The sequence below is a fragment of the Pseudomyrmex gracilis genome, unplaced genomic scaffold (assembly GCF_002006095.1).
Source record: "Pseudomyrmex gracilis isolate BER0280 unplaced genomic scaffold, ASM200609v1 scaffold_108, whole genome shotgun sequence".
Lineage (NCBI taxonomy): Eukaryota > Metazoa > Arthropoda > Insecta > Hymenoptera > Formicidae > Pseudomyrmex > Pseudomyrmex gracilis.
In genome coordinates, this window is record NW_018020692.1 from 298,838 (window position 1) to 314,133 (window position 15,296).

At 37.6% G+C, this 15,296-nt stretch overlaps 3 protein-coding genes across 6 annotated transcripts in view; all 3 read left to right on the top strand.

Moving 5' to 3' along the window:
* The first annotated feature begins 587 nt into the window (after nt 1-587).
* Nucleotides 588-2,940, top strand: LOC109856130. 2 transcript variants are annotated; one of them, XM_020431073.1, is made up of 6 exons: nt 588-1,317; nt 1,465-1,662; nt 1,760-1,848; nt 1,941-2,030; nt 2,124-2,240; nt 2,571-2,940. In XM_020431073.1, the coding sequence occupies exons 1-6, from the start codon at nt 1,247-1,249 to the stop codon at nt 2,840-2,842; spliced, it is 837 nt and encodes a 278-aa protein (XP_020286662.1). In that variant the 5' UTR covers nt 588-1,246; the 3' UTR covers nt 2,843-2,940. The 2 variants fall into 2 exon arrangements, 1 of the variants encoding a protein (XP_020286662.1); XR_002250352.1 differs by having other exon boundaries at nt 593-1,317; nt 1,927-2,030.
* Nucleotides 2,941-4,654: 1,714 nt separating this feature from the next.
* On the top strand, nt 4,655-10,373 carry LOC109856135 (ATP-dependent RNA helicase DHX36-like). Its single transcript, XM_020431080.1, has 14 exons — nt 4,655-4,914; nt 5,124-5,663; nt 5,783-5,972; nt 6,060-6,234; nt 6,318-6,466; nt 7,456-7,588; nt 7,723-7,918; nt 8,009-8,273; nt 8,368-8,660; nt 8,748-9,174; nt 9,282-9,490; nt 9,574-9,659; nt 9,739-9,830; nt 9,984-10,373. Exons 1-14 carry the CDS (start codon nt 4,800-4,802, stop codon nt 10,069-10,071), a joined length of 2,958 nt encoding a protein of 985 aa, XP_020286669.1. The 5' UTR covers nt 4,655-4,799; the 3' UTR covers nt 10,072-10,373.
* Nucleotides 10,374-11,295: 922 nt separating this feature from the next.
* LOC109856132 (ABC transporter G family member 9) overlaps nt 11,296-15,296 on the top strand; it is a 95,162-nt gene continuing 91,161 nt past the window's right edge. The window contains exon 1 of one of the 3 annotated variants that reach the window (XM_020431077.1): nt 11,296-12,243. The gene's annotated coding sequence lies outside the window, so the exon portion shown is untranslated. Of the gene's footprint in view, nt 12,244-13,423; nt 13,737-15,296 lie in introns of those variants that run through there. The other 2 variants (XM_020431076.1, XM_020431078.1) reach the window with 2 other exon arrangements.

Genomic DNA, 15,296 nt, shown 5'->3' on the forward strand with positions numbered 1-15,296 from the left:
CCGATGCGGAGCAGATGCCGGTTTATCCGGCGGATAATTAAAATATTCTCCGGAACGGTTCGGATGCCGGCAAAGAGAATTTTACTTCTCCCGGTGCAGAGCGGAATCGAATCTGCGAGTTGCCTGTCGGTTTTCCCGGCAGAGGAAGAGCTTCCCCGGGTGCTTCTCTCGATTCGGAGATCGGAGCTGATCTGCCACGGAGCTTTTTGGCCCGGCTTGTATACTCAAATGCATCCGGATGTTCGTCGCAATATTACGCAGAGTGGGAAAGAGCAATTGCGGGGAAAACAAGAAATTGTTTGCTTTGTATGGCGTTCCATGGCGCGTTGGGGCGCGCGGTGCGAGTGCAAGTCGCTTGAAGGCGCGGTTAGCGCGCGGTGCGAGTGGTACGCATAGATGCCAGATCGGGGACGATCGGGGACGCTTGCAGCATGCTCCGCAAGTAGAGGGGATACACAGACAAAACGCACATAGGCAAACAGCCGTGTACGTGTGCTCTCAGCGCTTCGACGAGTGGCTGCTCGCTTGTGTGCGTATCCCCTCCACTTGTTGCAGCATGCTGCAAGCGTCCCCGATCTGGCATCTATGCCTAGAAACAATCTACGTACCGTGGTACGTAAACTGTTTCTAGGTGCAGTGAGCGCGCAGTGCGGGCGGTACGCAGTCACGGAAACACGTGAAAGAGAGAATTTGATAGTTCTCTAGAATCGTTGAACGAGAGGCATGTCCCGGCGAAAAATCAGGCGGTTAACGATTCTGATTGTGTCCGGCGAACCGAACGGTCAAAAACGGGTCGCTCCCTAATAATCTCAGTCGAGTTGTAGTGCTAGATCGCCATTGTCAAATTGTATCAAACTTTATACTGTCTAATAAATTACGTTAAACTTTACGTTAACCTGTAAAGATGAGAGCGTGTGAGTTTGATTGTTACATTCCGCTAATTGCCGTTTGAGGAGCATATTTGTTGTCGTACCGTGAGGACAGTTGCCCTTGGTTCGTATCGTGAAAAGAAAGATAACATTGAGACATTTGTGAGAATTTGTCGGTCGTGTCGTGTTGTTCACGTGTCGGGAAGGGAAACAAAGGATAAGATGACTACTGAACTTTTATTGTAGATTCCCTTTCAAATTATAAACCGTCGTGTCGAACATTTTTGTGTATGTATGACAAGCAAGAACATATGCATATATGGTCTACATCTAAAGTATAATAACAAGACAAATAAGTAATAAAACTATATCTCAGAATGGGACGTTATTGCATTATATGTAAGTCAACAAACCGTAGCACACACACACACAAAATATCTCTTCACGCGTAAGTATAGATTTACTTTGTAATAGTAAGCTCTTAATTTTGAGGTTATATCTTGAATTAACTTAGAATTAAATGTATAAGGTGTAATATGTAATATACATTAAAATAACCTAAAATATTATTATATATTCTATCCACAACGATTAGATTTCCTAAAGATATAATACAAAGACGTAAATGGTTCAAGTTTTGTCAAATTGATGAAACAAAAATAAACTCTTCCACTATGCTTTGTAATAAACATTTCAAAGAAGAAGACTTTTTACATAGAGTTGGAGACAACATATTAATATTAAAGAAAGATGCAGTACCATCTGTCATGAAATTAAGCAAATGCAAGGAGAGGTATATTTGTTTAGAAATTATTGTATTTTTATATTGCTTTGTGTGTATAAATATTATTAAAGAAAATATAAAAAATGTGATAAAATTACGATTTTAGATTGTACCAAAAAATGATCGATTCACTGGAACATTTCGACGATGCAAATAATACAAGTATGAAATTGATAAACAAAAAATCAGAAATTGGTAAGTTATAATACTCTATATATTGCAAATATATAATTATTATAAATGTATAATCTCTATGAGTACTTATTCCTATAGTATATTACATTTAGAATTTGAATATTTGGATAATAATAAAATATTAAATGTACCTGCAAAAGAAGATAATAATGAAGAAGGCATTACTTCTTTTATAACTGAAGGTAAGTTAATTATATTTAGTTTATGTCTTTTTATTTTCTCAACTTATATGTAGTTGTGATCTAATATTACTAATATTCTATATGCAATTTTAGATTGTAAAATAGAACCTAAAATATGTCAACAATCGATTAATATAGATTCAAACAAGACAAACAATAAAAATAATACAAATCTAATGACAGAAGATTTATGTATAAAACGAAATATTGGTAAGTTGCAATAAAATATGTATTATACATATGTATATATGTATTATACATATATATGTGTTATACATTATAATGTGATTATATATATAATATGATTAGTACATATTCATTACTATGTTTTATATTTTAAATTGGATTACTTAATAATAAAACATTAGATGATGCTCTATCAGTTAACAGAATAATGTTGTGGAGAATATTTCTCTTAAAACAATTGAAAATAAATCTAACTTATCTAACTGTATCTGATTCATAAAAGAGAAAGATATTGATAAATTATTATTTTTTATTAATTAACTAATAATTTCAAATAAATACTAATAATTTCAGATAAAACCATAAGATGTACTAAAACATTAAGATATTTTGGTGATATTAAAACATGTCTTATAACAACTCCAAACCAAGCTAAAAGAGCTTTAGATGTTGCTGCGAGGACGATATCACGATACAGAAAAAAAATTCAGACATTACAAAAAGCATCTAACAGATATAGAAAAAAAATTAAGTCTTTAAAAGATTTGGTGCAACAATTAAGAAAAAAAAATTTAGTCACTGAAAATGCTGCAGAAGTTTTATTAACAAATAATAGAAATCAATAAAGATAGCTCCAAAAGTTTTTACTTATATAGACAGATGTGTGGTGATTGGCTGACAAAATAATGTCTTCAATAAATGGACTAAATGTCAAGAAACTTGAGACATAATCGTGGTCAAATATTTCGACTGATGCTGCACGTACTTCATCATTTTCAATATATAATGAGTCAGATTAATTACTTTTTGCTGAAAAAAATAATATTTGCACATCATTTATTAAACAATTTCTTTGTTCAGAAGCATTTATATCATGACGTACCAACAATTGCTTATAAGCATTTTCAAATTGCTGTGAATTTAGATTATTATTAAAACTACTTTTACTTAAGAAGGTACTGGATACCGACTATAGAGACCTGTAAATCGACGTTTTAATATTTCGTTTTGTGCCGTATTTACTGCATCAAATCCAAAATGCTTCTACAGAAATAAGTAAATTATGCTAAGAGTTTGCTGTTGTTCTTTGGAATGTCAAAATTNGCATCAAATCCAAAATGCTTCTACAGAAATAAGTAAATTATGCTAAGAGTTTGCTGTTGTTCTTTGGAATGTCAAAATTCAGCATAAATTTTTTCTTATACAGTTTTCTTCTATAACCTCACCATATATTCATGTATATAAAATTATTTTTCTAAGCTTATGTACGTATTTACACTGAACTACAGCAATACGTACGACACAAAACAATCTAATGAAACACTCAGAATATGATTTGGTTGTCTAATTGATGCATAAAAAGTAATATTGTGATGATGTGTATTTGATACCATATACTATCATTATGAATGAAAAACAAGTTCAAAAAAACATTATATACCCATTTTCAAAAGCTTTATATAGTTTTGTATATTTATTTGCTTCTGTAGAAGCGCTTTTAATGTTGTGCAGTAAATAAAATTAAAAAATAAAGAAATTTAGGTTATAAAAACGTCGGTTTACAGGTCTCTATCCAGTTTACAAGCCAGGCTCCAGTACCCTCTTAAAGCACTAAAAAATGTTTCAATCATATATATAATACTTCTATATTGCTAGTACCAGAGAGAAACCTGAGAGCGGCCATCTTAATGTAATTTTTTACGACGGTTTCAGCCGCTGGTTTTAGCCGTATTTCCACAAAAGTGGAACTCAAAGGCCGTTCTACATTAAACACAAGTCGCAGATCTCGTGGAATTGACCAATTGCAGAGTCAAATCAGCCAATCGACCAACGTGATTGAGGCCTCGTGCCTCTCATTGCGAAGATACGCGACTAGCAATATAGAAGTATTATATATATGGTTTCAATATGGTCTTGACTTATAGGTTAATAAATATTGTAATTTTTTTGTTTTTAAAACATCAAATAAATCAAATATATTTTGCAAACATATAAATCTTAAAAAGCCAGTTTTTTTATTAGTTTCTAAAATTTTATGGTTGTTAGTATCTTTTAAATTTGTGATATAGTTTATATCATATGCAAGACTTTTCATTTTAGTAAAATTTTCAGCACAAAGAGCCGCTTTATGTTGAATATCTTTGGAAAATCATATAAATCTTTGGAAAGTCATATAAATGTTCCGTCTATTATATAAGTCTATGGTATGCTATCATCTCTCACTATCACTCTCTGTCAACTGATTTTCGGACGTCTATCTTCGTTGCTCTCTGCCACTCTCTCGGCCTGCCGCGGCCACCAATCAACTCACTGCTAGAAAAGAAGAGAACTACTCCACGACTATTTCTGTCTCTTTTAACGAAGCTTCAGCTCTTCTTACACGAATGTTCCGTCTATTATATAAGTCTATGGTTTGTTCCTCCTGAAGTGCACTATCTTGGAATGGCGTATGGACTAACCGTTATAGGTCCAAGAGCCACAAGCGCACCAAACCAAACCTGAAGTGCACTAAACCAAATTTAACCTACTGTTTGTGCAAATGCTGCAAATAATAGAATAAGATTCGTTCAAGAAACTATGTAAATGAACAAATACTATTGGACAAATATTATTAACAAGGTTCTTATATTTTCAAAAATGGCACATTGGCACGATCGTAGAAGAATGTCCAACTCTTTTTCACGACGTAACAGAGAAGGTAAAATTGACGTGAAGTATCCGAATTTTCTTTAGCTTTATAATTCAATACCTAAATATGCTTGTATATTTAATATAATAACTTTACGATTGTTGGTACATATAATCAGACATTTGTATATATATATATAATAATGTATGAATTTTATGTCATCATTTATTTTCATAAAAACTTTTTCAAAAGTGAAAGTTTTTACACAAATCTTCCAGACCAACAAGTTTACTCATCTGGTGAAGGACAAATGCAAAACCAAAGACATCCTCCTGGACTTAGGGGAAAGGCAATAGGATTGTATTACAGAGACAGAAACAGACAAAAACATGAAAAAGAAAAAATACCATCAGTTCTTAAATTGTCTACTCAAGTAGAAGAAAAACTCAAAACTATTTTAAGTAATTCCAAAATGTTTTTTAATTCAGTTTATAATGACAGATCATCTGAAAGACTTGACTCTGTACACAATAACAAATATCATCATATTGGAGATTCACAATTTAAAAGGAAATTCTTAGAAATCATAAATGGTAATATTCAGCACAATCTTATCAAAGCTATGAAAACGCCATCAAAACTGCAGAGAGATAGAGAAATAGACAAGAGGTTACTAAATGAATACAAAGAAAAGCAAATTCAAAGTGACTATTTAAATATGTTAAACTTTCGAACAAAGTTGCCAGTGTTTGATAAAAAATCAGAAATATTACAACTGATTGAAGAAAATCAAGTTATTGTAGTAAGTGGAGAAACAGGTAACTTACAAAAATCCTTTATAAAAAGTATATATTTACTTTAGAATAGTCAATGTGTTAATAATTTTGTTAATAAGAAAGAGACAGAGAAAAAGTGGATTATGTTAAAAATATTCTAGGTTGTGGTAAAACTACACAAGTCGCACAGTTTATATTGGATGGCCAATTAGAGGCTGGAAACGGTAGTATTACCCGAATAGCTTGCACGCAACCTAGAAGAATTTCAGCGATTTCTGTTGCTGAACGTGTAGCTGCAGAAAGAGCAGAAAAACTTGGAAAATCTGTTGGCTATAAGATACGACTAGAACAGTATGTTTAGATACATTACAAACACATTTACAATGCACATGATTTTAAGGAAATTCATAACTGATTATCAGTTTCTGTAATTCATAGAGTTCCATCACGAGAGGAAGGAAGTATATTATTTTGTACCACTGCTATGCTACTACAATTTATGAAAACTGATCCGGCATTGAAAAGTTTCTCTCATGTGATACTGGATGAAATTCACGAACGTACTACAGAAAGTGATTTTATTATCACATTGTTGAAACAAATTATTCCCAGTGTAAGTTGTAATTCTTACATAATGTCTTGTGCAGAGAATGTAAATTCATATTTGAGAGAAATTTTGTTAAATTTATTTTTTAGAGACCTGATTTAAAAGTCATTTTGATGAGTGCAACATTGAATTCTGAAAGTTTTTCGAAATATTACAACAATTGTCCGATCATACATATACCTGGATTCACTTTTCCAGTAGAAGAATTTTACTTAGAAGATATTCTATCATTTACAGGGTGAGTAAAATGTATATGAATAATATATATATATAAGAGCAGATACTTATACCGGTAGGTGAAATATCGGTATTATACCGATATTTTTTCGTTACATATTTACAACCTTTATACAAACCAAAATACAAAAATACCGGCATGACGTCATACCGCTATATAAAAATACCGGTATATTTACCTATATTTACCGGCAGTTTTTTCGGTTTTCTTATTTTGTTTCAATTTTCAAAATATTTTAAGGCACGGATTTCAAGTTATTATATCAGAAACGGTATACTATTACCAATATACGCAGCTGCTTTGATTTTGTAAACACCACTGCTGCTTTCTTTTCTTTACTTATATTTTTACGATATTTTTAAGATATTTTTAATTATATATAATAATGTTTTTAATTATATATTAAACAGTTTAATTAAACTGTGTAAATTAAATTATTAGTATTTACCAATAAGTTTTTCGGTTTTTTGTATATCATTATTTTGTATATAATATATTAATTTTTTATTTTTTATTGTAATTTTTAATACAGTTTTACTTATATTTAAAATTATTTATATTAAGCGTTACAATAAAAGATAATTAACTTAAATATATATATTTAGTATATTAAATAAATAATTTAATATAAATAATTTAATTAAGTAAATAATTAAGAAATAATGATATACGAAACCGATAGAATTATTGCCAAATATATACTACTATACCGATATTCTTATATAATAACTCCATTTTTATGAGAATTATAAATTAACAAAAATTTTACAATCAGCTTACCATGTCATTAAAAAAAAACCGAAAAAATATCGGTATTTATTTCGGTTTTCGGTAATATATTGGTTTCGGTACAATATCGGTTTTGGTACTAATTGGTTTCGGTATAGATTTGCTGACGTAATACCGGTATCAAAATTATATCGGTTTTAAGTCTCTATATAAGAGAAATCAAGATAATATTGTGTTGTAACATTGTGTTCAATTTATAGATTTAGATTTCAAGATCCAAGTCCAGAACCTTCTGGTTATAAAAAACATATAAAAAAAAATAAAGTGCGTCAACATAAGAAAGATGAATTTTTAGAAATATTACAACCTTACGTTAGAGAATTGAGAGCAGAGGTAAATAAAATATCTTATATATTTTTATCAAATAAAGTATGTGTATTTATAGTTATTATACGTTAATATATTAAATTATTTAATATATTAACTTGCTTGTACTTTCTTTGTTTATATTTTGTATAATTACGCAGAGAAAATACTCGGAAAGTGTACTTGAACAATTGAAGAATCCGAATAGCGAAGATCTTTCGTTAGAACTTGTTGAAAGATTAGTAAGATACATCTCTGATACAAAAGATCCCGGAGCTATTCTTATCTTTTTACCCGGATTGATGGATATAACAAAGTTAAACAGAATGATGATAGATTCTAGATGTTACCCGGATCGTGAGTAAATAATACTTTATTATATGAATTGCAGTGTACTAATATAAAAAGATAAATGTGCAAGAAAGATAGTTTCTTTTATTTTTATAGATAAATATTTCATATGTTCTCTTCATTCGCGCATGCCGACGGTTGACCAGAAACTTATATTTAAAGAACCTCCTAATGGAATTCGTAAAATAATCATAGCGACTTCAATTGCTGAAACATCGATAACTATAGAGGACGTGGTGTATGTAATAGATTGTGGAAAAATAAAATTCGGAAAATTTGACGTTGACAAAAACATTCAAACTTTAGAACCCGAATGGGTGTCTTTGGCCAATGCGAAGCAAAGACGCGGTAGGGCCGGCAGGTTCGTAGTTTATTCGCCGTTGCGAATTAAACAAAATAACATATTTTATTAAAGTTTTATAATGAAATACAATATGCGCGTATGTATTTTACAGAGTTAAAAGTGGCGAATGTTACCGTTTGTATTCGAAAGCTCGTGAAATGACTTTTGATCATTATCCACTGCCAGAAATGTTGAGAACGCGCTTGGAAGAGGTAATCTTGCAGATAAAAATTTTGCAATTAGGAAAGACCAAAGAATTTCTAACTAACGTTATGGATCCGCCAGATTTAAAAGCCATTGATCTGTCTCTCGATTTACTCAGAACACTCAACGCTCTTGACAAAGACGAGCGTTTGACTCCTCTGGGTTATCATTTAGCGCAGTTACCGCTTGATCCTAGAACAGGTAATTTTATTTTTGCTGTCATTGCAAAGTGTGTTTTTATTTGTCGATCTCTAATATATGTATAAGACACTTGTACTATTTTCATAGGAAAAATGATACTTTGGGCGGCATTGTTCTCTTGCGTCGAACCGATATTCGCTATTGCGGCTAGCCTTACATTTAAAGATGCCTTCTACTGCCCCTTGGACAAAGAACAACAAGCTAATGAGAAGAAGTTAAAACTCAGTAGGGAACAACATAGCGATCACATCGCTCTCGCGGAAGCTTTAAGATCGTATGAAGTTGCGCGCAGAAGAGGAGACGCTGGTCGCTTTTGCCGGGAGTATTTTCTCTCTTTCAATACATTAAAGCTTCTGTCCGAGATGAAGAATCAATTCGCGAGGTATTTGTACGAGATGAAGTTTCTCGACAGCGACAATCCGAGCGATGGAAGCGCTAATAGAAATTCTGACAACATGGCGTTGATAAAAGCCATTGTCTGTGCGGGATTGTATCCTAACATCGCTACTGTAAGGTAATAAAATGTTGACTTAAATGTACTTTCGATTTGTGTCGAGTTTATAATACATGTGTTTTGATTGAAAGAAATATTTAAGAAAGTACTTGTATATTTTTTTTTAGACGGTGTACTAAAAACGGTCTGATATGTTGGACGCCAGAAGATGGATCAGTGCGTACACATCCGTCGAGCGTGAACGACAAAATTAAGGAATTTCCTAGCCGATATTTGACATATTTTACAAAGCAACGATCCACCGCTATATTTTTACACGACACCACGTTTGTAAGCCTGCCAATGTTATTGTTTGCAGGATCGAATATAACAATAAGTAGGTAGCTTTTGTTGTAAATGCTAGTTAATTCAGCATGTTTGTTACATATGTTTTTGTCAACGTCATTTTTCATATTTCAGGAAAGGAAAAAGGAAATTACGTTATCGGCAACTTTAACTTTTCTGATAATATTGTTTGCGAGCCACGAACTGTAGAGGTGATACAGGTATGTCAATTTTGATAACGTTAAATTTTAACATATTGTTGGGAAGAAACAAGTTTTGAAATCATTTCTTGTAACGTAGGAACTTCAACGCGCTTTGAATACCTTGTTGGAGTACAAAGTTGCGCATCCAGCGTCCGTATCTTGGTCGACAATTGAGGGAGACTTGTTAAAGTAAATTTCCATATTTATTTATTTATATTTATTTATACAGTTATTTATTTTATATGTATTTCTTATAAATATATTCAAAAGAACCAGTTTTATTAATTCGTATATAACACGCATATATAACGGATTTATACGTGTGTATTTATTATGTTACAGTGCGATCATCGAACTGGTATCTCAAAATGACCACGAGATAGGTTTCGACGTCAAGAGCGGTAATGACGACGATGCCACTGATTTATAATTTCCGCTGATATTTGTTGTAATTTATTTATTATAAATGTCGATATCCCCTTCTTACGCACCATCTCCCTTAATATTGTTTAGAAATATAAAAACATAGTATGTCAAATTATATTCGCATCGCACGCGTGTGTTGAGAATTTCTTCTTTTTTTAAGTTTTCAAAATAATCTTTGCAAAACCATCTTGTTTATTATGACACAGGAATTTATTAATTAAATATATATTTATTTATGAACGAACAAAAGAAAGTAGAAAGTTGTGAAATATGCCAATAAAATGATCTTATGCGTAAAATAGTTTGTACGTGTAGTGGTTTATAACGTAAAAGTATATTAAAAGAATGTTGTGTGCGCAATCTAAAATAGCTAGAATAACGAAACAACAGCTGTTGTTTTTCATTGCGTCTCTACTTGGATGCGTAAAGTGACGATTTAGACCAGATCAACGAGGAGGATAATTCAGACGCTGACAACGCGACGCGCGCAATTCTTAGCAGAACCGTGGTGCAAACGGGACGCGAACTTTTGACCCGTCCATACTTCACGCGATCGTCAATAAAACACCATATCTAACCTCCTCCTCTCTCTCTGCCTTGCGCCGCTTTCTCATTCATGGATGCAAAATACATTTTTATCACTTCTCGATGGATTCGCGAGTGGTAAAAATCTAGGGATGCAATTTCGACGGATCAGATCAAATTAATTTTGTGTTTACGCACTTACAGCAACATGCGCAAGCAATTTTACCGTCTTAATTTTTTCAAAAAAAAAGTAATCTTTATTCATTCTCAGAGAGAAGCGAATAAAAAAAAGTCGCGACTCTTCGAACTCGTATTTTGTTTTTTAAATGCAAAAGATGCAAATTTCGAGACTCGGCGAGAATAGGACATTTCCGTGCGACGTTAATTTACATGCGCATATTTTTTTCATTTGATTAATGTGAACCGTATCGGAGAGATAAAGAATTTCGGCGTTTTATATTTTTCGCGCTATATTCCGAGTCTCTCGAGAGAGTGAATCCGTGGCGGGATCGCGAGACGTGCGATAAAAACGGGCTCGAGAGAGGACTGATAGCCGGCGATGCTAAAGCGGCAACAGGAGCGAGAGAAAGAGCACGGTTGCGCGCGGAAAGAGGGTGGGAGCGGGAGAGACCGCGAATATGTTCAGACCGATACATAGAGTATGGCGCGTAGCGTCCGATTCAGTCTACATCCGACCGTCGTGCGGTCCGTGCCGCGAAATCACCACTCGGATCGGATCGGATCACAAGTAAGAGACAGATCGGCGAGATACGACGGTGCATGTACGCATTACAACAACACAACAACCGGCCGACGCGGTCTCGTCGTTTTACCTTAAACCGGAACGCCGTGTTAAAGCTGCGAGATAATGTGAGAAATTTAGTTTATAAACTGAAATAAGTATCGCGGCGGTTAGAGTTCGAAAGAGAGAGTGTGTGTGTGTGTGTGTACGAAAAAAAAAAAAACATCCGTGAGAAGTTAAAAGAGAGAAAATATCGCGACGAGAGAATCGGAAAAAGAGAAATAAAAAAGAACGGTCGTCGGATAATTTAACACAGAGCGAACAAAACAGCGCGTCCGAGAGAGCAGCGTGTAGTGATCAACGGGGAAGTCGTGCGATATATCGAACGCCGCGCGATAAAAGCTGTAAAAATAATTCCGGCGACGAAGGGGTGGAACGAACGGAGCGGAGGAGCGCGAGATATATACGCGAATCGGCGAGAATAGAATTTCGCGCCGATCCGTCCGATAAAAAAACTCGACGATCCCGCGAGGGATGAATAACCGGCCTCGACGACGAGCGGCATGTAATTCGGCCCGAGGAGCTGGAATATGCTATTAACCACCGAGCGGAGCGCCGGCGATGTTTATGAGAGCGGGGGAGGAGCGCGGAGCAAAGGAAGCTAATAAACTGGACAACTTCACGCGGCGGCAACTTCACGCGACAGGTGCGAGTTATTGCGGCGCCGCCGCCTCTTCTGCATCGCGCGGTGCACAATTGTCATTATCCTCTGACCAAGTGCGTGTCGTCGTCCAGAAACATCTCCCCGTCGTCGTCGTCGTCGTCGTCGTCGTCGTTGTCTAGAGGAACATTTGTAGCACGACTCGCTTCGAAGATCGCAAGACGGAAAGCAGAAAGGAAAGGAACAAGGTGAGGGGTGTAATAATCTTTAAATCGAGTTGTGTGTTATATTTCGTTGCTTACTTCATTCCGGAATACTCGCGAAGGCAAACGAGAAGAGCGCATCTCGGGACGAGATCACGAGACGAGACGAGCCTGTTCCCGTTTCTTCCGACGCGACGGGAAAAATTGCATCGGAAAATCGAATCGGCACCCGCGCGTGTGAGTAGCATGTGTGTGTGTAGTATGTGTGCGTGCGTGTATGTGTGCGCGCGCGAGTGAGCGCGAAACCCGTGTCGGTGAGAGCGGGTCAGTGAACGATTGCGCGCCGCCGCCATCGTGAGAGCGACGAGAGGGAGGGTATCTTTCTTCGTTTCTCTCTCCTTCATTCTCTCCCCCGCGCCGTCTTTCTCTCTCTCTCTCTCTCTCTCTCTAGCTCTCGCTCTCTCTCTGTAACTCTCTTTCTCTCTCGTCCGACGTTCATACGTACATGCACGTGCGAAAGCGAAGAGAAACGTGAAACGCGCGCGTGCGCCGGCCAGTGTGTACTCGGCGCCCTTACACACCGGTGGTACACATATATAAACATACATACTTATATATATATATATATAGATAGACACGCGCGTACAAGCGCGCATCGACGGACATTCGCGCGCACATATAGAGTGCCTTGCAGGTGCGCGAGTATGCGCGGCCACACGCGCGCGCGATAGAGACGACAGCACACGACCGAAGAGGAGCAGAAGACGAAGAAGAAGGAGGAGGAGGAGGTGGTGGCGGTGGTGGTAGTGGTGGTGGTGGTGGTGGTAGCGGAGGTGGAGGAAGAGGTGGAGGCAGAAGAAGAAGAAGGAGCCAGTGACACCGGGAGGGTCGGTTGTTCCTGGTGTGCAAAGCGGCCACCGGGATACACCTGTACGTCTGTGTGCGTGCGCACGCGAGAGATCGCCGCGTGTGTCGGAGAGATCCGCGGATATATACGGCGGTGCGCGCGTGAGAGCTTCTCTCTCTCTCCCTCTCCCTTCTCTCTCTCCTCTCTCTCTCTCTCTCTCTCCCCCTCTCTCCCTCTCTCGCGCCCCGAGTAGAAGAAAGAAGAAAAAAAAATAAAAGGGAAAAACAAAAGTTTGGGCGAAAAGAAATGCGGGTTCGTTGACTGCGCGCCCGCCGCGCTGTGCGATGGCCGCATGCTCGTGCCCGGTGCCGCTGGTGCATAGTGCGCGCGTGACAGGAGCGACAACTACGAACGGGAGAACGACGGCCGGAACGTCACCGGCGATCGTAACGACAACGACGACGACGACGACAACGACGACGACGACAAGGACAACGACGGCGAAGACTTTGATGACGGAGGAGGTGCCGGCCGCTGCTGCACGCTCGCCGCTCGACGAAAGCGAGAAGCAGTAAGTGCTTGCTACGCACGCTCAGCTCCGGGATATTCAACGTCTCGACGTTTCGCGCACCATCGCGAGCTATCGCGGGGCCAACGGCCGCCGGTAAATTCGTCGACGAGAATTCACGAGGTACGTACGTACTCCGATTGCTCTAAATTTGGTAATTGAACGCTCGATACCGTTCGTGTCAGACGAGAGAGAGAGAGAACGACGACATCGCGCGAGGAAACGGGTCAGTTGCGCTTTTCTCGACGACGACGACTCTTGACTCTTTCTCAGGATCAAAAAATTCACAGAATTAATATACGGAGTATGAGGGAGGAGAAAATGTACAGCTCAACTAGTGACGTGTGTATACATCTCGCACGTTGAATAAATTATCCGCAATTTCGTGCGATATTTTGCGCACCGACCGTTGACGCGGAGCTTCTTGTAACGAGAATTTATTGTATTACGTCTGACAGACGCGTTGTGCCGCAACGTGGAGAAATGAATGTTCTCGTTTGCCTGTAGCGCGTCAAGCGAGCTAGAAACTACTCGCCGCCGGTGCCGCAACTTGCAACTTGTACCGTTAATATCTCTCTAGTATTATCATTTCCTCGCGCGCCGCGCAACGTAAAATCCATTACGCGACATTCAATGAGCCGGTCAAGGTTGCGCTCGCCGCTGGTATTCTCATGGTGCGCATTACCGACCTTCGTCGTCGCGAAAACGTTCGAATTAAGTCACCGCGATGATAATTGAGAATCAATTAGCGTGGGATCGCGCGTGTGACACATTCCAACATTCTCTCTCTCTCTCTCTCTCTCTCTCCCCTCCCTCCCTCTTTTACAGCTTCGGTGTATCCGCTTCGTTTATTCGCTTCGGTCAATTACTTCACGACGTCCAAATATCATGAGTAATGTAACGACGACCTCTTGTCAACGAAGTCGCGACCACATTGACGGAACGACCGGACGTTTCGTAAGTTGTTTGTGTCTGCGCGCGCGAGGAAGAATCGCTCTAGACGAACGGAGGAGGACGTTTTGTACAAATCATTTTTATACGATATAAATATGATCCCGCCGCAAAACAACCGTGACGATTCTGAACCTTGATCTTATCATCGCGCGCGCGCGCGACCTCTCTCTTTCTCTCTTTCTCTCTCTCTCTCTCTCGCGCGCGTAATGACCGTCGTCGTCGTCATCGTTGTCGTCGTCGTCGTCGTCGTCGTCGTCGTCGTCGTCGTCGACGTAAGTTTCAAGTTACGCGAGAACAATTAGACGCGCCGACTTTAGCGTCGAAAGGAACAAATTGACTTTGGAACGATTCCAATAGTCGTCGAGTTGTACATTCTAATAGAACGGATCGGGACTGAGTTTATATATGAGATTTTTCTCACGTCCTTGCGCTCAAGTCCAAGGAAATTGTACAACAAGAAGCCGGCTTTCCCGCAAATTTATGATACGCCTTGCGACGACCCTTTGAATCCCTCGTAAGAAAACGGCAGAACGTTTGCTCGGTTTTACGACAAATTTGTAAATGCAATAAGTCACGTTGGAAGAGAAAATGAGCTCGAGAGAGACAGAGAGAATGAATGAATGCTTTATTTATATAATGAGCGCTCTCTGGGATAATATCCCCTAAAGCGTCTTAATACATACAAGAAAAAAGTATTATAACAATAAATAAGTAATTTGACAAAAATAA